This window comes from Sander lucioperca, chromosome 22, assembly GCF_008315115.2.
Source record: "Sander lucioperca isolate FBNREF2018 chromosome 22, SLUC_FBN_1.2, whole genome shotgun sequence".
In the NCBI taxonomy this organism is placed as follows: domain Eukaryota; kingdom Metazoa; phylum Chordata; class Actinopteri; order Perciformes; family Percidae; genus Sander; species Sander lucioperca.
Window position 1 is genome coordinate 23,134,941 of NC_050194.1, and position 20,564 is coordinate 23,155,504.

Below are 20,564 nucleotides of genomic sequence, written 5' to 3' on the forward strand. Positions count from 1 at the left end.
TTTCTTCCAGAGTGTTCAAGTGTGAGTTTTGTCCCTTGAGCTAGATGCTCTTTTGACCATGCAACACGAAACCACAAATTTGCGGGGACCAATCATAAACTGGCTTATCCACTTGGCACCCTATTGGCGATATATGACGATAGAGAAGTGACCAAGCTGCTTCTTGTTTACATTCAATGTGGCTGCCACCGAAGCACAGCAACCCGTTGATGCCGCTGTCGCTGCTACGTCACCTGGATCGTTGGTCTGATTGGTTGAAGGACTATCCGATTGCGTACAGAGTCATTTGAACTATGCCCGTTGATCACGCCTCTTGTGCAGTAGAAAATACAGAGCAGACTCCCCAGCCTAATGTTCAATCTTAAAAGATTGAGCTTGGTCTGGTGATAGCCAGACTAGAATTAGACAGCTTTGTGCAACAATTAAACATAGACATTTATATATTTTCTGTATCAGACAGAAATATATAATTTAGAGACTTCTGAAAATGGCTAAATGAATTTAAAGTCCTTTAGGCTTTAAAAAAACCCTAAACTGTCCCTTTGAAGTCAATCTGTAATGGCTTCTGAACTCCTTTGTGCTTTATCTGACATAGATGTTTTACTATTTGCTTGATTATAGTCACAGTCAAAGAATCTCTTTGTGCGAGCAGCACCAGGTCAGTAGAGTTGACTTTCCTTAGGGCTGGACGGTGGGATAAAAAGCAAAAATGAATAGATGAAATGGAAAGAGAGGGGGAGAAAGCAAGGTGAGGTGGAAAGAGGGAGGGATGGAGGTGTAATGAATGAGTGATGTGAAGGAGATTAAAGTATGGGAGGACGAGGTGAAGGGATGGGGAGGGTGGGAAGCAGAATAAAGAAGCATGATGAAAAGAGGTTATATATATATATATATATATATATATATATATATATATATATATATATATATATATATCCCTTTGCTTTTTGACTATCATATAATAATTTATATATGTACATACGTATAGACAGGGGATAATCTATGCAGATGTTAAATTGGACTAAAAAGGTGCCAGTAGCCTAAACTGGCAGCTTACTTGCACATGCAGCATTTAGGGTGTTCATCCTGAGAATTACTAATCTAAGGATACAAAGGAGTCATTTGTAATAGGATAAAAGTAATTTGTGTTAAAAAATGATCAAACAATGTAACCCCCTGATCCCTGCTTGGATCTGCACAGATTGTTTATGGACACATGCGTTCCTACCAAATTAGAACACATATTGTTCTTCACACAGCAGCTGCACACCTTTAACTTTCTTTAACATCTTTAACTTTCTTCGCAGCTTGTTTAAGTTGGACACCGTCAACATTTATAATAACCACAACAGTACCTACATTTCATTAAAAATGGAGTTATACTAAAGTGAAAAATGGCCCAAACTGATTCCTAACAGTCTCAAACCTGAAGATAATCAGTTTAGTGTGACAAAGAAAACCACGCAATCCTCACATTTGAGAAGCTTGAATCAGAGAATTTGGGTACTTGGTCATGACACGTTTTGCCGATAAATTTTCTGTTGATTCAACTAAATGATTAATTGACTGATTGAGTTTTAGTTGTAATTCCAGTATTTAGTAGCCTACTGGTGAGTACTGACTGCACAGACACTATTTTTTAGTCTGTGAATATTTTGACAAACTAAAGAGACTAAATAACAACCTACATTTTTTTTAATCTATTCACGCAAAATAAAGTTCAAATAAATAAAACAATAACACTAATTGTTACAAAAACGATGAGGGCCTAATCTATGACATGAAAGCATGAGGCAAATTTGCGCTAAGCCTTTCATTCAATTTGCACTCGCAATCTGTTTGTAATTAGTGTCTGATTTACTAAGACGGAAACTAATTATGACGATCAACGGCTGGGACTGTGTTACAGGGGGAAGCTAAAAGGCAAAGTTCACAGATGGGATTTGTCTGAGATCAACAAGCTCAGAAAATAAAATCATAATGATCCTGAAATAGAAATGCTCATTAATGAAGTAACAGCAATCCAAATGTTGACAATAATAACTGAGGCTGCAATTAAACTTCAGAAGCGGAGAATTTTCCATGCAAAACTGATCCTCGGAAAGAGTGCAACACTTTTATCTCTTCCCATTAGAATGCATTTGAAATGAGGCTTAATAATTCTCTCCCAGAGTGCAAAATCTATCAAATGGCCAGAGCTAATTACAAGAGTAAAATTTTGTTCACATGTATGATGAGATTTCATGCATTATTGCAGTGTTGGAAGATGTGACCAACAGTCAGTGGCATAGATGACTGCCGTGGAAGATGATACAGCAGAACTATCAGCAGTTTTCTGATCGTTTGGTCTATAAAACGTTAGAAAATACTGACAAATGCTCATTCTCAGTCTGGAAGTTGCCAAATCCAAATATATATGTTCAATTTGCAATGATTTATCCATCTGAGAGGCAAACGTTTGCTTGATAAATGACTGCAAAGATGAATCAATAATATTAACAGTTGTGTCATAAAGTAATTGTTTCAGCACAAGTTCACTATGAAGCTTTATATTCCACCAAGTCATCTGACAGGTTTTTCGTGCAGCACCCAAGCAGCAATTTTCTTGAGGGAGGACCCCGAAACCCCCGCCAACATGTGCACCCAAGTCTTCCACAAACCTAGGGCAAACACTGATCTTAACTTAAGCTCGTGCCAGTGTCTGTGCTTACATATGCATGATAAAAAAACACATGGTGCTATTAGCAAGGTGGACACACTCTGCTGAGTGTGTTTGCCATTGTGTGTGAGAGAAAGGTTGTTTGGCAGGGATTTGGGGCTGGCTGAAGTGGAAATGTAGGTCAGATCGAGCTGCACCTTCACGCTCTTTCATTCATAAGCAACCTCTGACACTTTTCCACACCTTTAGATATTATCTCTAATGTGTACTTACACAGTCAGCACACAAACACATCATTGCAGTCCACACACAAACGCGTGCTGGCCTGGCCACTCGCCATCCATCACTCCAGCCAGCCAGTGTCCTCCCCCAGGCTGCAGCTCAGTGCCAATGAGACGAGCAGGACTCCCCGGTGGCCCACATAACAATGACACTGAGTGTGCGTACGAGTGTCTTTCATGTGTTTGGGAGAATTTGTGAACTCGCATTGCAATTTGACTTTGCAAATTGGGAGTTATATAACGACTATGCAGATAGATTAAGACCCTACGGTGGCTGAAACAGAAGGCTGCTCATGTTTTGCACAAAGAAAATGTATTTTGTCTGTACTAGTGCCAATAAAATACCTAGTTTTTGATACCAAACAATACTTTTTTTTTTTTTTTTTTAAACCTTACTTTGAGAAATGTTCAGCAAAACCCTTTTTTTATATTAACAGAAGAAGCCAAAGTACCTAAATGTAAAATCCTGTCTAAAAACAGCAGCTGTAAAGAAGATTACAGATATTTTGGTTCTAACTCGATATTCGATGCTACGGACACAAAACAAAAATGAATAGAGGACTGATATCCTGCTCTAATTGTCTGTAGAGTAAAGCTAAAACACAAGCTTGTGCTGATCTTCTCTGACACACATTTCATCCCTCCATCCATCTCTCTTTCTCTCTAATCTTAATATTCCTCTCACATTTTCCCTGTTCTACAATATGTTTGTTTGTTTTGTTAGCATGTGTCTCTGCTCCTCTGTCTGTGGTCAGGGACAAGATGTTGCTGTTATTATCTCCAGGCCAGCAGGGTTATTAATGGATCGCATACGTATCAGACAAACATGGATCCAATGGTTGCCATGGGAACTGCATCCGCAGCGCCCCAGAAAGGAGGGAGGAAGAGAGAGAGAGAGACAGGAGGAGAAGTGGAATGTGAAGTGAAAAACAAGAGGGGGAGGGAGCAGCAGTGGGGAGGGTGATAAATGGAGAAAGAGGAAATAGAGAAGGAGGGATGGAGCGAGAGAGGAGAAGCCCACTTCTATCAGTCGGAAATATTTGATTCAGCAGAAAAGGTGACCTTGGTGAGGAAGACAAAGGCAGCATGGCTTTCTCTCTTTGTTTTTTTTATCCTCTCTCTCTCTCTCTCTCTCTCTCTCTCCCTTTTATCTTACTGTTATAATGTTAGTGCCATATCCAGCTATAATAGAAAATAAACTTTGAAACATTAATTTAACAACAGTTTTTTGTTTTTAAATAATTATTACTCTCTCTGAAGCTAAAACACTGAGCTACAGATATAATTCTTCTAAAAAAAGAAGAATAGATGGCCTTCTTTTAACTAAAGGGCCATACCAGTGATTTTCTTTATCCCATGTACTTCACATCACAGCTAACCATTTGCCACTGTGTTGAAATTTGTGTTGTTATAGAGGTAGGTAGGCGTGTGCCAATCTGATACACTAGTATGACGCCAACATGTCTGCAGTCACTCTTACTACTGCAGACTCATCTGACTCCTGATGGGTTACCTGATCCACAAGGAAATCCGATTAGTTTTTTGGCTGTTCAATACAAGTGTACATCTTTTTAATCCTCAACATCTTCTATATCTCTTTCTCCTTCTAGAATTCATTTCTGCATTGTTTGCAATCTCTTGCATGATCTCACCTCCCTCCCTCTTAGCTCACTGTTCCTGACACACTCACTAACACTTTCTGTGTTTCCTCTGTTCTCAATCCACTTTTTTCTTCCCCCGAAGGAGTCCGGCTTAGCACTTCCCCAAAACCTTTCTGCAGTGTCAGGAGCAGACAGGGGGGAGGCTAAACATACAGGTCTTAGGGGAAAGAGGGACAGGAGGCAATGGCAGAAAAAAAATATGACCGCATCTCAGATCAATGAAGGGCTGTGCTTCATGTGCAGCACACTACTGCTGACTCATACTGTAGGGTGGGTGAGGAGGTGAGGGCGAAGGAGAGGAAGAATGAGAGCGAGTGGGAGGGAGGTAGAGAAGGACAAAGGGCGGTGGTGGAGGTTAGAGGAGAGTAAGACAGAGAAAATATATGAATGGTTGTAGCCATGCTTGAAGACAGATATGAGAAATTTAAATCTATAAACATCTGTCACAGAGACAGATTTGGACAGTTTACAGTGGGGGAGGAAGACTGGGGAGGATGTCCTCATGCTCACTATAGTCCTTAATAATAACTCCTCAAGGGCTGCAACAAACTTTGATTCATTTAATTATCTCTTAATTCAGTGGTTCCCCACCTGGGAACTCTCCACAGGCCCAAGAGATGAATGTAAGGGCTCGCAAAATGATTCCTGGTATAAGAAACACAAGCAATGCAAAAAAATAAATGCTGCACGAAATGATTTTGTTTATTTTCAGACTTTTTCGTTTAGAGATGGCAATATTTGTCATTTGTCAGTCGGTCGGACAACCATTTTGTTCCAAACTGAAATATCTCAACAACTATTAGATGAATTTCCATTACATTTTGTACAGACATTCATGTCATCCCTTTAGGATGAATTTAATACCATCTGTGATCCCATGAATTTTTATCCATGGCCAATTTAAGGACAAAATATCAATTTGTCCAATACTTTGGTTTGTGACCAAATACCTGCAAAATTAATGACATTCCCATCAGCCTCAGATGTACTTTGTGTCTAATGCCACTTAATGAACATGGTAAATATTATATCTGCTAAATATCAGTATGTTAGCATACTGACATTAACATTTAGCTCAAAGCACCCCTTTGAAAAGCTGAGTAAATGTTTGGCATTTTTGCTGAGTAAAGGGCTTGAATGATTAATAATTTATTAAAATCACAGCTGGGTATTGAACCTCAACATGTGTCCGTTATCTGTCAAGTACTCGTCTCGCTTTGCCAGACCTTCCTCAACAGCCCTGCGGAGGAGGGTCTGGCTAGTCCACACAGCATTCCGGGATGGGAGAAAAATGTGCTCTGGTTTATTGGCATTTCTGTAAACCAATCACAATCGTCATGGGTGGCGCTAAGCCCTGCACGGAGCCCCGGTGCGGCTGCAAAATAACCTCGGGAAGAAACTTGTTTTGGTGGAACGTGTACGTTCAAAAGTTGTTTAAGTTGTGCAACAGAAAACTCAGATTGGACAGATAGTCTAGCTAGCTGTCTGGATTTACCCTGCAGAGATCTGAGGAGCAGTTAACCATAGTCCTCAGAAATCCACCGGAGTTTAAAATTCCAACACAAAGGAAGTGTTAGGTAATGGAAATCTGGCTGAAAATAAAGACATACAGCGGAATTTCTGGCGGCAACGGGGCAATCCCGGAAGTGGAAGATTGAGGATATAGACTAGTCAAGTACTAAAAGCTCTCATGTTGGCTCGGCTCAGATTTTTCATGTTGTTTACTTATTCTTTGATAAGATTTCCTGATTTAAGTGTTTCACCCTTTCATGTTACCCTCTGAGAATTATTATCATTGAGGCAAAGTTTAGTACAGCTGCTTGTGATCGAACAAAATGTAACATTTAAGATTTTTTTTTTTTAAAAGTAAATCATGTTTATATTTCACAATGTAAGGTAATGTATAGTTTTAGTATCTGCACTGAAGTCAGGCATTGTATTGTCACTAATAATAATTGTTTTTTCAAAATCGCTATCGATACATTTTCTTTCCATTGATTAATCAATTAACCATTTCAGCACTTAAACTATCAATTTACTCGATGCACCAAAACACACAGAGGACACTCGGGTTAATAAAATCCTGTCACACACACACACACACACACACACACACACACACACACACACAATCAATCTACTGCACAGGGTTTTTCATTAGTCACTGTGGACATTGACAGCAGCGGTGGAGCCTAAACCAAGCTGTTGCTACAGAAACAATCCACACTGCTTTTCTAAGAAACCAACTCCAGCTGCTAAGCTTACACAACACAGAAACTACAATGACGGGAAGACAGAGGAGATTATGTGAACCTGGGATTTACAAGTGTCGGTCATGGGGCAACTTTGTCATGAGGTCGTGACTGACACACAGAGAGAGGAGTAGAGAGAGAAAGCGTGCTCTAAACACATTTTGCAAAACGTTAACATGATCTAAACATATCTAACGTCACATTTGTCTTCAGTTACAAGACAATTTCTGCGTGTAAGTGTATCAGGTCTTGTTGCATTTGATGAAGCAAAATCTTTAAACTGCAGCGAACCACCTGTGAGAATTGAGGATGTGGATGAATAATTCAACACTGAGCTATTTTTACATTCAGATCTCAGTGGGAAAAGTGTGAAGCAAGTGTTTGATAGAGAAATAACCCGCTAGAAATGTTGGCAAATTTGAATAAGAAGAAATCAAAATGACAAATAAAGCTTTCACTGATTTAACATAAAGTCACAAGACATTTGAAAATATTGTGTATTACACATGAGCATAACTTTTCAACTTTGGTTGTCTCTGAGAGTCACTAAAACAGTCTACTAAAACCAGAATGTTATGTGCATGTAAACGTAGTAAATAAAGGTCGTTCCCCGACTTGGACTAAATTGTCTGAGGGGTTGACCCTAGGTCTCCCTGTCTTTTCTCACAGTGTTTCATCATTTAACAAATACCATACCTGCAAACTCAGAAGGGCTGAAAAAGGTGACAACAACAAAACACGGCTTGTTTATTGCTATGGCCACAGGGTCAAAATTAAATGATGTATTAAAAATGTAATAACAATAACTTCACCAGTAAATTCCTGTTAAATGACAAAAACAACCACTGGATGGGAAAAGGGTATTTTACAATAACTTTGAATGCACCACTAGGCTGGCGAGGCGAGTTTGAGGTGAACGCAACATCTGTGTTGTTTTTCCGACAACAGCAGCTGCACGCTGTCATACGTTCCTCTACAGTGAAATACAGACAAACTTTTACACAGCTGTCAGCATCTTAACCGTGTTTACTCCAGCTGCTAGCTAACTGTAGGCTAACGTTACCTGCTGCCAAGTGTAGGGTTAACTTAATCCGCGCTGCAATTCGGTCCGGTAGATAACCGTATTAGCACAGGGTCTTGGACCCCCACCCCTCAAATAAAAACTCTTCGGATCTACACGATTCACGTGGATGACATTTTCCCATTCAAAACGGCGATTTTCGCCTAAAAGCGACTAGTTTGCAGGTATGACATACTATACTATGTGAAGCTGCCAGGCATCAGGCAACAGATCAAGCCAGGGAGATATCTTAATAGAACATGATAAATCTACGTCTAACATCTGGGAACATTAGGAATAAAGGCTTGCCCCTAATAAAAACTATTTCATACAGACTAAAAGTTTCGCACTAGTAGAGGGTGGACTGCAGACGGTGGGAGTGCTGCAGTGTGGGGCGCATGTCAACACACACACACACGGCTCTGTCTCATCTAAATATAGGCCTCAACAGCAGCACAGCCATAAATATTTGAGTGCCTCCTCTCCAAAAATTAAGTAGGGGGAGCCAGGGGAGGTAGAGGGAAAGACTGAGACAGAGGCAGAGAGAGATGAGGAAATGGAGGGGGAGGGGGGACCACAGGGGTTTCATGAGACTGAAATTAGTACAAAGGGGATATAGTCAAAAATAGGAAGCTGAAAAAAGGCATGAAACAGGGAGAGGGAAAAAAAAAAAAGGATAGAGGGAGAAAGGGAGGAGGGAGGCTGGGAATCTAATCCCCCCCCCCTTTTATGCAAAATAAGAATTAAGTATTTCTGAATCTAGACTGGTGCGTCATGGCCGATAAGAGGGTTATCTATCGTTATGCGCTGCTGAAATCTCTGAATTACTTCAGTTCGAGGCAACTTGGTGACTTGGTGGGGTATTGATAAGTTCTCAGCAAGATCTAAATTGATAATAACATGATAAAACAGATTAACACCAAACACATGTGGAAACTGTCAAAAACAAATCACGCCCCAAAGAAACTCAAGTATCCAGACACAGCTATGAACAGAAGAGGGTTTATTCCCAGCGGCAGTGTCATTCTGCTTTGGCCTCACTGTCACTTTGAGGAGGATAAAGTGTTGCTTTGTTGCTGCTGTAAGCTGCCCCTCTCCCTGCTCGCTATTGTGCATATTGTGCACTGTGCAGCATGTTGAAGGAGAGATAAAGGTTAAAGCCATATCTACAGGGAGCTGCAGCAGTGGGAACACTGCATGCAAAAAAATCATACTGTGCGGATGCACAAACACAAACACAGTCGCATGCAGACTGCCTCTCAAGAATCTTTCCCCATGCAGATATGCACGTTAATGCAGTCACAACAACCCACAGACATTTTTGCACATGCTGGTGCACCCTTTGTTCTGCCAATGTTGTACAGTGATGGATGAGCTGGTATGCGAAGCGCATGAAGGGTCATTACAGGAGGCCCAGTGGAGGCCTTTCTCAGCCCGACACCTCCGGAGAAAATGGGCTCCACAATGAAACAAGATACCATCACAGAATGGCAAGGATGGAGCAAACGCACACACACAGGCAAAGCTGCACACACATACACACCAAGATAAGCAGATTCCGACACATCTGTCTGCATGCACAAAGCCTGTCTGTGTCTCTGCCTCTCTCCCACACAATCACATACACAAAGAGAGACAAACATGAACACACAAATCAATACCAACGTGCCAGACTGTTGTGGGGGAGTCAATTCAATAATCAGTGAAATGAGCAAAGTTAGTGATCTAAAAACATGCTTCATCAAAACCGCAATCACAGTATAGTATAGATGATCAAAATATCTGCAAACAAATGACGTCTTGTTTTTTTACTCCTTGATCTGGTTCTAATTATTTTGAGCATCAACAGCTGGATTTAACAACCAATCGATTCCAATCAGTCAAATAAAGTGCAATGGGACAAAAGGTTCGACTAGAGCATTTTCTCTATGCAGTATTTATATTTCTTTAAACCAATCAGAACCGTCCTGGGCGGCGCTTAGCATGGATAGCAGAGACAGCGAGAGGGGAGGAACATTCAGCGTATGGGAGATGCGCCGGATGTCAGGCTTTATCCCAGCAATGTACATCCGTTGAGCCAGACTATGTGTCTACTGATGTTTAATATTGTGAGGAACATTTCAATAGCATTTTTCTTTTCTTCCTTTTTCCCCATTTATGTATATGTATATAGGTCAATGTTAGCTCAGTTGACAGAGACCTCCCCTTCTGGGAATAAAACACAGGATGAAAGTGGAATGAATGAAATCATACATGTTTAGCTGGCGCTACTTTAGTTTTTTTCTTTTAAAGCTATAGTGCGTAGTTTCTGCCACCCCCATGACGAATTCTAAGTAATGACAACAAAACTGTCGGCGCGTCCACATGATACAAGCCTTCCGTGACCCCCCCACCCAAGAGTTTCCCGCTGATGTGTAGCTAAACCATGTGTAAGCTGCTTATTAAAATGTAAAAAAAAAAAAAAAAAGGAGTGAAGTGAGGACACCAAGCCTGGCGTTAAAGCAAGTGGGTGGGTGCTTGGATTTCCTGATGGTAAGTGGAGAAGACAAGCCGATTTACTGCAGTAAGAAGAACCTCATGTGAACTGAGCTAAAATGAAATAAATTGAGCTTAAGTAAGAGATACTGAGATACCTCCTCATATCCACATCTCAATATATCCACTAGTTTTACTTTCAACAGAATAAAACCGCAAAAAACATGCAATATTGTTAACAAGATGTATCTGTATTTGAAATGTGCATGTAAATGAATTCAATAGGTTGTTATCTGTGCCCGTTCTTCAATGTCTTTATGATAAAGTATAAAGAGTGGGTTTTAGATGCTGATCATGTATTGCAGATTTGGAGAGCAATATGAAAAGGCACAGTCCTGAAGTGAACCTCAGTGAATCTGAAGGGAAGAGAAAGCGACTACAGGATTCAGGGACTTTATCTCTCTATATTTTTTCTATTCTTAGGAGGTTGGAAACAACATGAATGCTAGCCTTCACAGTATCCTGTCCTGGAGAGATCTCTGAGCTCAGATTAAAATGAACATTAGGGTTCAAGTGAGGACAGCTGTGACCGTGCACTCTATCTGCCCTATAATCCTCCTGCAAGAGGTCACATCAGCCAGTACTATTGGATGTGACGCAGTGCTTGTTTATTTTTTTCAATTGAGAAGTTTATTTCACCATTAAAAAAATGGTATAATTATTTTAAACGACATATTGTTCTGTAATACTGCTGGAAGTTTAAGTGGGAACAATATGCTGATAATTAAAGCGATTTTCTCTGCGCAGTTAATAAAACATTAGGGGGTCTCAACCTTCCCCTTGGTGTCAAACACAGGTCATTTAAATCAGCAGTCCATGTTTTTAAAGCATTTCAGGACAATGAACATCATTCCAACAGTTGAAAATGTCAAGTTGTAGATAATTGAGTGACCGCTTGTTGCCCACTGTTTCCCACACCGCTTACCTCTTGAAGTGGCTAAGTAGGGTGCCAACCAGCTCCCCGATGCGGCTCTCATTGGCCGGCACCATGCCCTGCAGGCACACCACGAGATCCCTGCTGTCCTTGGTGTGAAACACAACCAGCTGGTCCTTCCCAGGGGACACGCTCACTCCCGTCACCTGGGACAGTGGGAGAGAGAGAGAGAGAGAGAGTGAGAGGGTACACAATTAAATGCAAATAAACATGTACATAGAGTCTGCAGAGAAACGCAAACATGTGAAAAGGCAGAAATGAGTGTTGAGAAACATCACATACCCATCTGTACTGTAGCTAAACACAAATACAGCACATATACAGACACAGACGCATATAAGGGAATTTGAGTTGGCCCACCCCAGAGGACATGAATTCACTGGGGCTGCTGCACCAGGCTACAACTCATCATGTTCAACTTCCACTGGAAGTGAACGGAGGACCTGAGGAATTTGGAGTATTCAGCAGATCTCTTCCTTTAGTGGGAGAAGAAACACCTTGATACAGTAATAAAAAGGTACTGCTTATGTTATTTTTTATCTCCACAACGTATGACATCTAACTCTACTATGGTTGTGTGCAGCTTGATGGATAAAGTGTTGGTGCTCATGTCTTCCTTTCGGTGCGATTAGAAGGTTTCGTCAGTAAGAATTTAGAAAATCTCAAATTTACTAAGAGGCCTTTTTCACAGAAGACATTTTGACATGTTACAGGAGGAAAAGCACACGTGAAAATAATAAAGTTGAATTCCATTTACTATAGCAGCTTTAGTTTAAAGGTCCTGGTATTGTGCATGCTAGTTGCCCCTGACTATTTTTAGAATTGGGCTGTATTTCTCCGTTTGACGTGCAGTCTGAGGTGAGTCATGATGCTTGATTAATTGTCTGAAGGATCAACAATCTGGTTTTCGGACAATCGGATGAATTTCTGGCTTCTTTTTTTTTTGTTGCCATATTCTGTTTATAGTAGAACTGCACAAAGTAATGCTTCTCTTTTGACAACGTTGTTGTCGTCTTGTTTAAATAAACTTTATTGAAATTGTCAAAAGCCAAACTGGTAGTATAATATAAGTATAATAGCCTTATCAACACATGAAACCCCACATTAAAATGATAAACATGTACAATGTTGTGAATAACTTGACGCCTCGTGGATTACCTACTTTAAGATGTACCTTTTTTGGCATGCTGCTTTAAGTTTCAGTAAACCACTTTGTGTTGAGAGCTTTTCACACTGAAATTCTTGTAAAAACGGAACCAAAGCAAACACGTAACACCGTTGTGGTGTTCTCAGTATCTGGTGTATGGTGGTGTATGGGGTTTCTCCCACTCAAGGTTTAAATCAGCACTTGCAATAAAGATTTATTGATCAGCATCCCAAAGGTCCAATCGAATTTTTCCACTCAGAGTCCCCAAACGACATACCAATGGAGAGCAGCCAGGCTAAAAGGGGAATCCCACTTTTGCGGTTGGGTTGTTTAGCTTTACAGGTCTTTAAAGTAGACACAAAAGGAAGAAACAGATATGTTCAACGAATCTCAGGAGGAAAATGAGCTCATTAACTCCCATTTCTTTCTCTTATATACTATTATCTCTCTTCTTTTAAATGTAGCTTTTCTCCATCTCCTTTGTCATTCCTTCCCTTAGGTTGAAAGCCATTTATTTCTCCCTTAATTTGTCTTTCTGAGCTTAAATGAGGCGGTGCGTGTTGAGGAAACAGCCACAGGGCAGCCAGTCAGGTACATTAATATCCACTCACCAGACTGAAACACTGAGACAAGTTTCCCATCAGGGGAGGGAGGACGGGTTGCTTCCGGCGGCTAAACAACCAGCTAGCTTATTTAGCTCCAACATGACGCCTGTGACTTTGGAAACAAACACTTCACGTAATCACCATGAATTAAAGCCTAAAGCCATGCCTCTCAGTCTAGCAATCCACCCGCAGTTAATTACATGGAGACGATTACATTTACATTTATATTAAAGGCCTAATTGATTGGCGCGACAGTCAGTGTTCTAATGAGTTGGGTAATGATACATTCTGATTCGTTTCCTTGTCTTTTTTTGTCTTCATTTGTCACAAAATCAGTTTTACCATAAGAAATGTGTTCAAGGCATTTATCTGCCCAGCCATCTGTTCAAGTGTTGGCGTGGCCGACTCACACCAATCTGAGACAACTTGAGGATAATGATACATTTCACTACTGCAGTCCAACCTTTTTGTGTTCATTTGTGTTGAGAACTAGTCTCCTACACACTGAGATAATAGTATGATATTGCAGGCTTATTGTATGCAACACTGAGTGAGATGGGTCTAATCAAATATTTTTCCCAATCTGTGTCTGACTACACAATATCAAATTTGTTAAGATTGTGCAATATAGTCATCTGCTTTGATTTGTCTTATGTGATAGTAAACGGAATACATTTGGCAAAACAAGCATTTGAGTACATCACCTTAGACTTAAAAATTGTGATGGGAATTTTCTGACATTTTCTGGACCAAATGATTAATCGACTAACTAAAATAATCAGTGGGTTAGTTCGTTGAAGCCAGTTATGGTGCAAATTGTAAAGAAATGCTAACAGAGATGTGTCATCAACCTGTGTTGTTCATCTGCTCGGCTCACGTTTTTAAAAAAAAAATATTTTAAAATTTGCACTTAAAATGCTGCATCAGTCACTGTTTTCTGGATGGCTTGTAGATGAGGTACAAAGCAGCAATCACATTTGGTCCTAAATGTCTGACACTGCCAGAATGATTTGGTTGCTGAAGCTTTAAAACTGACGGACTTGCAGTTCAATCTAGGGTCAAGCATTTGGATTAGCGACCACAGATTTTCACATACTGACAAAACTGACTCAAAGCCTTTTTCTTTTTCACTACTAAATTTTTGAAAAACATGCTGGAATATTATGCATCTCACAGCTCTGTTATGTCTTTTTTAAAAATCACACTGACTAGCTCAAGGAGGACAGTCAAACACAAACTGTTTCTGTTTGACTCAGGAGGACTGCACCAAATTGTTTGCTAATGTCTCATTTGCATTTATAAATGGTATGTTCCCAAACAGGAACACCAGTGGGTGTATTTTGGTAAAAGCACTTGTGAGAAAACACATTTACAATGTGTAGTTGACAATGTGCAGGCTGGACCACAATGGTTTTTGTAAAGTGCTCTCTGGTCTGATCCACTCTGCTCTGTGGTTGTCATGAGGACAACAGCAGGTTCTCCCAGTGTATTCTTATGGGAAAAAAGCAGCGGATGGGGGTGTGGGCTCTGTGATTAAATGAATATAATGAGCTATGCTGTGCAGCCATTCATGTTGTGAGGCTATGAGGGCACCAGTGAGCAAACTAGTGATGTTTACAGTAAAGAATAGCAATAGCCCTTCAAATTGCCTCTGAAATGTATGAATTTATTAACACATTTATGCTTCATCACCTTCTCATTCTGATCTTGTGAACAGTGTTTTTCTTTTATAATTTGGGAGCTTCTTACAGACAGCCAACACAGTTTTTTTCTACCGGCTGGTAAAGAGAAGATACTACAGGTGATAGGTAGGGTCAAATATTTAACGAATGGATTTCATCATGAAACTTCCCCAGTTGATTACTGACATTAAGAAAAAAAATCTGAAAATAAAGTTTTCTGAAAATTCTAAATATGCAAATGATGCATTATCTTATTAAATATGTGCTAATGTGCATACATTTCCAGAACAGAAATCTAAAGCAGGTTCAAAAGTCATTCTTGTTTTAATTTGTTGACATATTAGAGTCAAAGGTTTTTCGGAAAGAATTTTGGACAACTCTTTTTATCAATCCATAAATCAGAAAATACTTTCAACAAAAGTTCAAATCAAATGTTGCCATGTTTTGAAGGTTAGCGTAATATAAATCAGGCTCTGAATGATATATGAACAAAGCCCTCTGTAAAAACCTTCAGAATATAGATGAAACTGGAAAGTTTGTGTGTGGGGATTTCTGGCTCAGAGTACGAGAAATAAACCTTTAAAGATATGGATTTTAAAAATCCATAAATTCTTATTGGAAACCACTATTTACAGACACTATTTCAAATCAAATCCTTAGCTACTATACCCTTTGGAGGATTCTACAGACACAAATAGACACTGTCACTGTAGTAAAATAATGACCTAAATGTATATATTTTTTTCTTTTTATTCCACTAGTTTTTAAAGAATTATGAAGAAGTTATTGAAGCAAAATAGCCCAAAATCTAAAAATTGACCAGTGCATGAAAAAACATGGCCCTAAGAATACCACTACATGGCTGCACATGTACAATTTCTCTTTACAAACAAAGTCTATATGGTCACACTGCAGCTGTGGGTGGTGGTAGGTGGAGGAAAAAAAACAGACTTAAGTGAAAAGATCAACGGGTGAATGTGAAAAAACAAAAACACACAAGGCAAGGAAGAGAGCGAGGAGAACGAGAGCCTTGGGGATCACAAAGAAGCCTCGCTGGGAAAAAGGGAAGGAAAAGAGTGCACATACAGGAGACCGATTTGTGCACATGCCTGACCGACACCAGACATCAGCTGATCTGCCCTGCCGCTCGGTATCCATGACAACGCTGTCTCCTGGGAAGTTGGCATGACAACAACGGGAAGAGAGACGCGGCAGCAGTAGCAGAGAGAGAGAGAGAGAGAGAGAGAGAGAGAGAGAGAGAGAGAGAGAGAGAAAAAGACAGAGGAGAGAGGGGAAAGACAGTACTAGTTAGGGAGAGGGGTGAGGTGGGGGTGGGTGGAGGCAGGAATAGAAAATGAAACGCGAGAAGATGGTGAGATGAGTCACTGATGCATGATGGATAATTCACCATTTCTTCATCAGTATTTGTTTTATGCAAAGAAGACGTACAGTGTAACTATCCCACTTTTGCTGCACAGGCATTAATTGGCGTGTAAATCCACAGTAGTAGGCTCATCTCTGTAGTACGAGCCATTTATCAGCCTTCATGCTGCCCTGCAGCTGTAAATACACAGTATGGGGTTAGCCTATCAGTGCTAATCAACAATGAGCTAACTGCTTTCCCCCTCTGTGTGACCTTCTCCGATCGATAGCTCTGCGTCACGCTGCCGTGGCTCTCAGCCTACAACTCTATCTCCTCCTCTTCGCCCCTCTTTCTCTCTAACCTCCTTCTCACCCGCCTTTGCACTTGTTCGTTTCCACTCACCCACTCAGCTTGACATTTAAAAAGGCCCGGTGTTACAGATACAGCAGGGCAGTGGTTCTAATCAGTGATATGATGGGGACTAAAAGGATGACTGCTGTTAAATGATAAGGCTGGCCATTTTCTATATTTATCTCATTGTCAACAAATATGAAAAGACCAAAACACTTTTTCAGTTGTTTACTTAATGAAACCTATTGTGTTTTTAAAGATTTACATCCTACTGAAGATGTAAATAAAAAAAAATAAAAAAAAAGTTCTGTAATTTACTACAACAGCTGGTCATTATAATTTTTATCAATCAAACAGGAGGAAATAGTGCACTTGTGGGGGACTATTTTCATCGGCTGATTAATCCACATTTATTTATTTATATTTACAGCACATTTAAGATGTATGTGGGACTGAGTAAAAAACTACAGTGTGTGTGTTCATGGTAAAGAAGGGACATGTCACCCAGTGCAACAGTGTGGCTCACTGATGGGTTTTTAATAGTTTTTGGACAACAATGGAGCTCTAGGGCACAGAGAAAGAAGATATATCAGGCTTTGATAAATTCACAATACTTCCCTGTATAGTGTTTAAATGGGATTTGTTGAAAATAACAAAAATATAGAATATAACCAACTTTAACAGGTGCTGTACTCGAAATACAAAAAAAGTGGTCAGGGATTGCCTCCACACAGCTCCTAGGCGTATGATAACAACGTACAAGGCCCTAACATGCACGCGCGGCCAACTCTCAAAATAAAGAACAGAGAAGCTCGGATTACAACACACACAGAGGGGGTGTGACGTCATTACTCCACTATATCTTTACATAGCAAACAGCAGTTGTCTGCTATATTAATGCTTTGAATATCGAGTCAGCCAATAAAAGGGAAAAAATACAACAAATTCTTAAGATAAAAAAACAGACACAAACATTTTTATTTCAGGTTTTAAAAGCGAGGTTACAAAAGCTGTAAATGTCTCTACCCTTCAGTATATCTTTTGGTTTTAATGCGTTTGTACTGAACTAATCTTGTTGAGTCACTGCCAATGTGTGAAAGCTGCAAACCATACTTTGCCCGCCTTGTTCTTTAACAACACTGATGGCTCTCCATATGCTATGTGTATGGGACTGAGCCTATCTATCAACTCAGTGTGTGTGTGTGTGTGTGTGTGTGTGACACTCACTCTCTCTGAATGAACAATAACTAAGAATCTCCTAAACTCATGCTGCTCTCTGTCTGCCACCATCTGTCTCAACTCCATATCCTCATTTCACTTCCAGATGCAGCGATACAGGCTTTAGGTGTCCATCTCCAAACTCTCTAATTCCCACATGTCACTTTGTCAGATTAAACACTGGGGTGTCTCGTCTCAGTTGTCACCGCACACCGGCCTCATATCTCACTCATTTCACCAGACGACGGGGGCATATCCGCCTCAGAGATTAATGTATTACACCTTCACTTCCTGTCTCACTTCTGCCTCACCTCCAAGGTCAGTGGTGCATAAACCTGGTGAGCAATATGTATCATCTCAGAGCTTGTTGGTTACAATCAGAAATATCAGTGAGTGAAGACACATTGGCTGGTCATCTTCTCTTCAAAGGGCCGTTTGAGTGTTAAGACAAATTACACCACCCTCAAAATGTTTTTACTAGTGCTGTCAGTTAAACCCATTTTAACGACGTCAATGTTTTTATCGCGAGATTAACGTTATTTTTGGCATAGCAAACTTTGTAGTTTTTTTCACATGCTGTTGCAACAACTAGTAACGTTAGAAAAACTACAACACCACACCGGATCTAGCTAGACCGGAAACTAAACAACAGGCACGCCGCACACACTTATTTGGGCTTGGAGCCGGCCAAAGAGTAGTAGGCTAACGTTAGGTTTTGAGTGGATGGCGAGCGCGAGATGCCGAAATGGTTGCCAAGAAGATTCTGAATGGAAAGTCTACTTTAAAAAAGTTGCCAAATGGTTCCATTGACAAGACCAAAGTGATCTGTGTGTTTTGTCGTTGTGAACTGAGCTATCATCGCAGCACGTCCAGTCTGAGATACCAACTTGATGGCCAAGCACACAGCTGATACGAATTCTTCGCCTCCTCGTCAAAGCCAGGCGACAAAAGCACAAAGCAAGCTGATCCACTTTTCCATGTTGATAAGAGCATTTAAATGAGAATAAATAATTGGACAAAAAGAAATCTAGGGACATTTAGAATAGATAAAAATATGCAATTAATTGCGATTCATTGTGAGTTAACTATGACATTAAAGCGATTAATCGCGTTTAAATATTTTAATCGTTTGACAGCACTAGTTTTTACCCCATTTGTTTATGCTGGCCACACCCATAGCTATTAGGGGTGGGAATCTCTTGGCACCTCACGATTTGATTCCGATTCAGAGGCCAACGATTCGATTCTAAACCGATTATCGATTTTTTAATGTACATTTCCATGCGTGATTTAAAAAAATATACATATAAATCTGAGTTTGCTACTCAGAGTTTGCTAATCACTTCCTATACAAAGCAGCTAGACAAAGCTTAGATTTTGACATATACAATATTTGTCACGTTTTAATGAAATGTTTTTTATCTACTGAGGTTTTTGTTTGGTAGTCATTCCATGCTTAAGCCTTAAACATGCTCGTGAAAGTCCCCTTCTCTCTCAGTAATCTTCCACGTCAGAGGCTCAGTCATGTTTAAAGGTGGAGAATTGGCTTCTTAGAACATGAAACATGAGGTGGTCAGATGTAATGTGATAAAGTAGATGAACAGCCTAGATGTGTTTTGCCTAATTATTTTATGTATGTCTTATTAGATCATGTGTATATATATAATATTTAATTTATTTTTCCTTTTGGCCATTTTGTGTGTTTTTTTCTGCCTAAACTCTAAGTTGTTGTCCATTATCCCATCCTCTTTCAGTCACTCTGTTTTCTGATTTGTACTTGTCTGGAGACAGTAACTTTTAAATAAAAATCATAAAACACTTAAAAATCAAAAAATCTTAAATAAAATAAATAATCGATTAACTTATCAGAATCGATAATCGAATCGTTCTAGAGAGAATCGCGATGCATCTAAGAATGGATTATTTTTCCCACCCCTAATAGCTATAGTATGAGACTTTGAGCCGTTATTTAAATACTTTTGTATGAGAATTCTATGCATCTTTGTGCTTGCTGAGAGTTACACATAACTCCATATCTGTCATACTGCACTTTACTGGATGTTTGTTGCTGCTGCTGCTGCTTTGCACACTATTTTATCGTTATTGTATTATAACTCATATTGCATTTTGTACTTTTATTGCTTAGATTCTGTGATTTTATCGCTGATATTTATGATCTCTTATCTCATTCATGCCTTATTTTAAGTCTTAATACAATGCAACATTTGCGGCTGATGTGATTTTGTTGTGCTTAAAGTTCTTGAAACTTGAGTTAGATGAGAGGATCGATACTAGTCTCACATATATCCGTTAAATGTGAAGCTACAGCCAGGAGACGGTTAGCTTAGCATTAAGACTGGAAACCGGGGGAAACAGCTAACACAATCCGACTACAGTACCACTCACTCGTTACCACGTTATATCCTATTTGTTTAATCTGTACAAAAACTAAAGTGTAAAGACGATAAATTATTGTTTTACAGGGGGGTTATTTGCTGAACTATTTATTGGATGGGTAGACTTGGTGACATCCTGTAGTCTTTGCTGGTTGCCTGGCAAGACAGCGATTAATTATATTTCCCCTAAATGTCAAACTGTCTTTTTCTGAGCAGGTATACAAAAAAAGGGGTTAAAAACAAAATGACAACTGCAGCCTCTTGTCAAGAAATAAATTACATTCGTGTAAGAAGATTCAAGAAAACAAGAGGAAGGAAATTTCACCTTAAATGCAACTGACAAAATCAGTTGCATTTAAGGTGAAATTTCCTGTGCTTGTGAAAAAAACAAGTAACATGAAGTCAACACACACACACACA

General features: G+C 39.7%; 1 protein-coding gene across 1 annotated transcript in view; it reads right to left on the minus strand.

Moving 5' to 3' along the window:
• The window catches only part of myo1d (myosin 1D), a 111,199-nt gene that overhangs the window by 13,816 nt on the left and 76,819 nt on the right, over nt 1-20,564 (minus strand). The window contains exon 21 of the mRNA XM_031314768.2: nt 11,374-11,528. Coding sequence (XP_031170628.1) covers nt 11,374-11,528 — 155 coding nt within the window. The remainder of the gene's footprint in view (nt 1-11,373; nt 11,529-20,564) is intronic.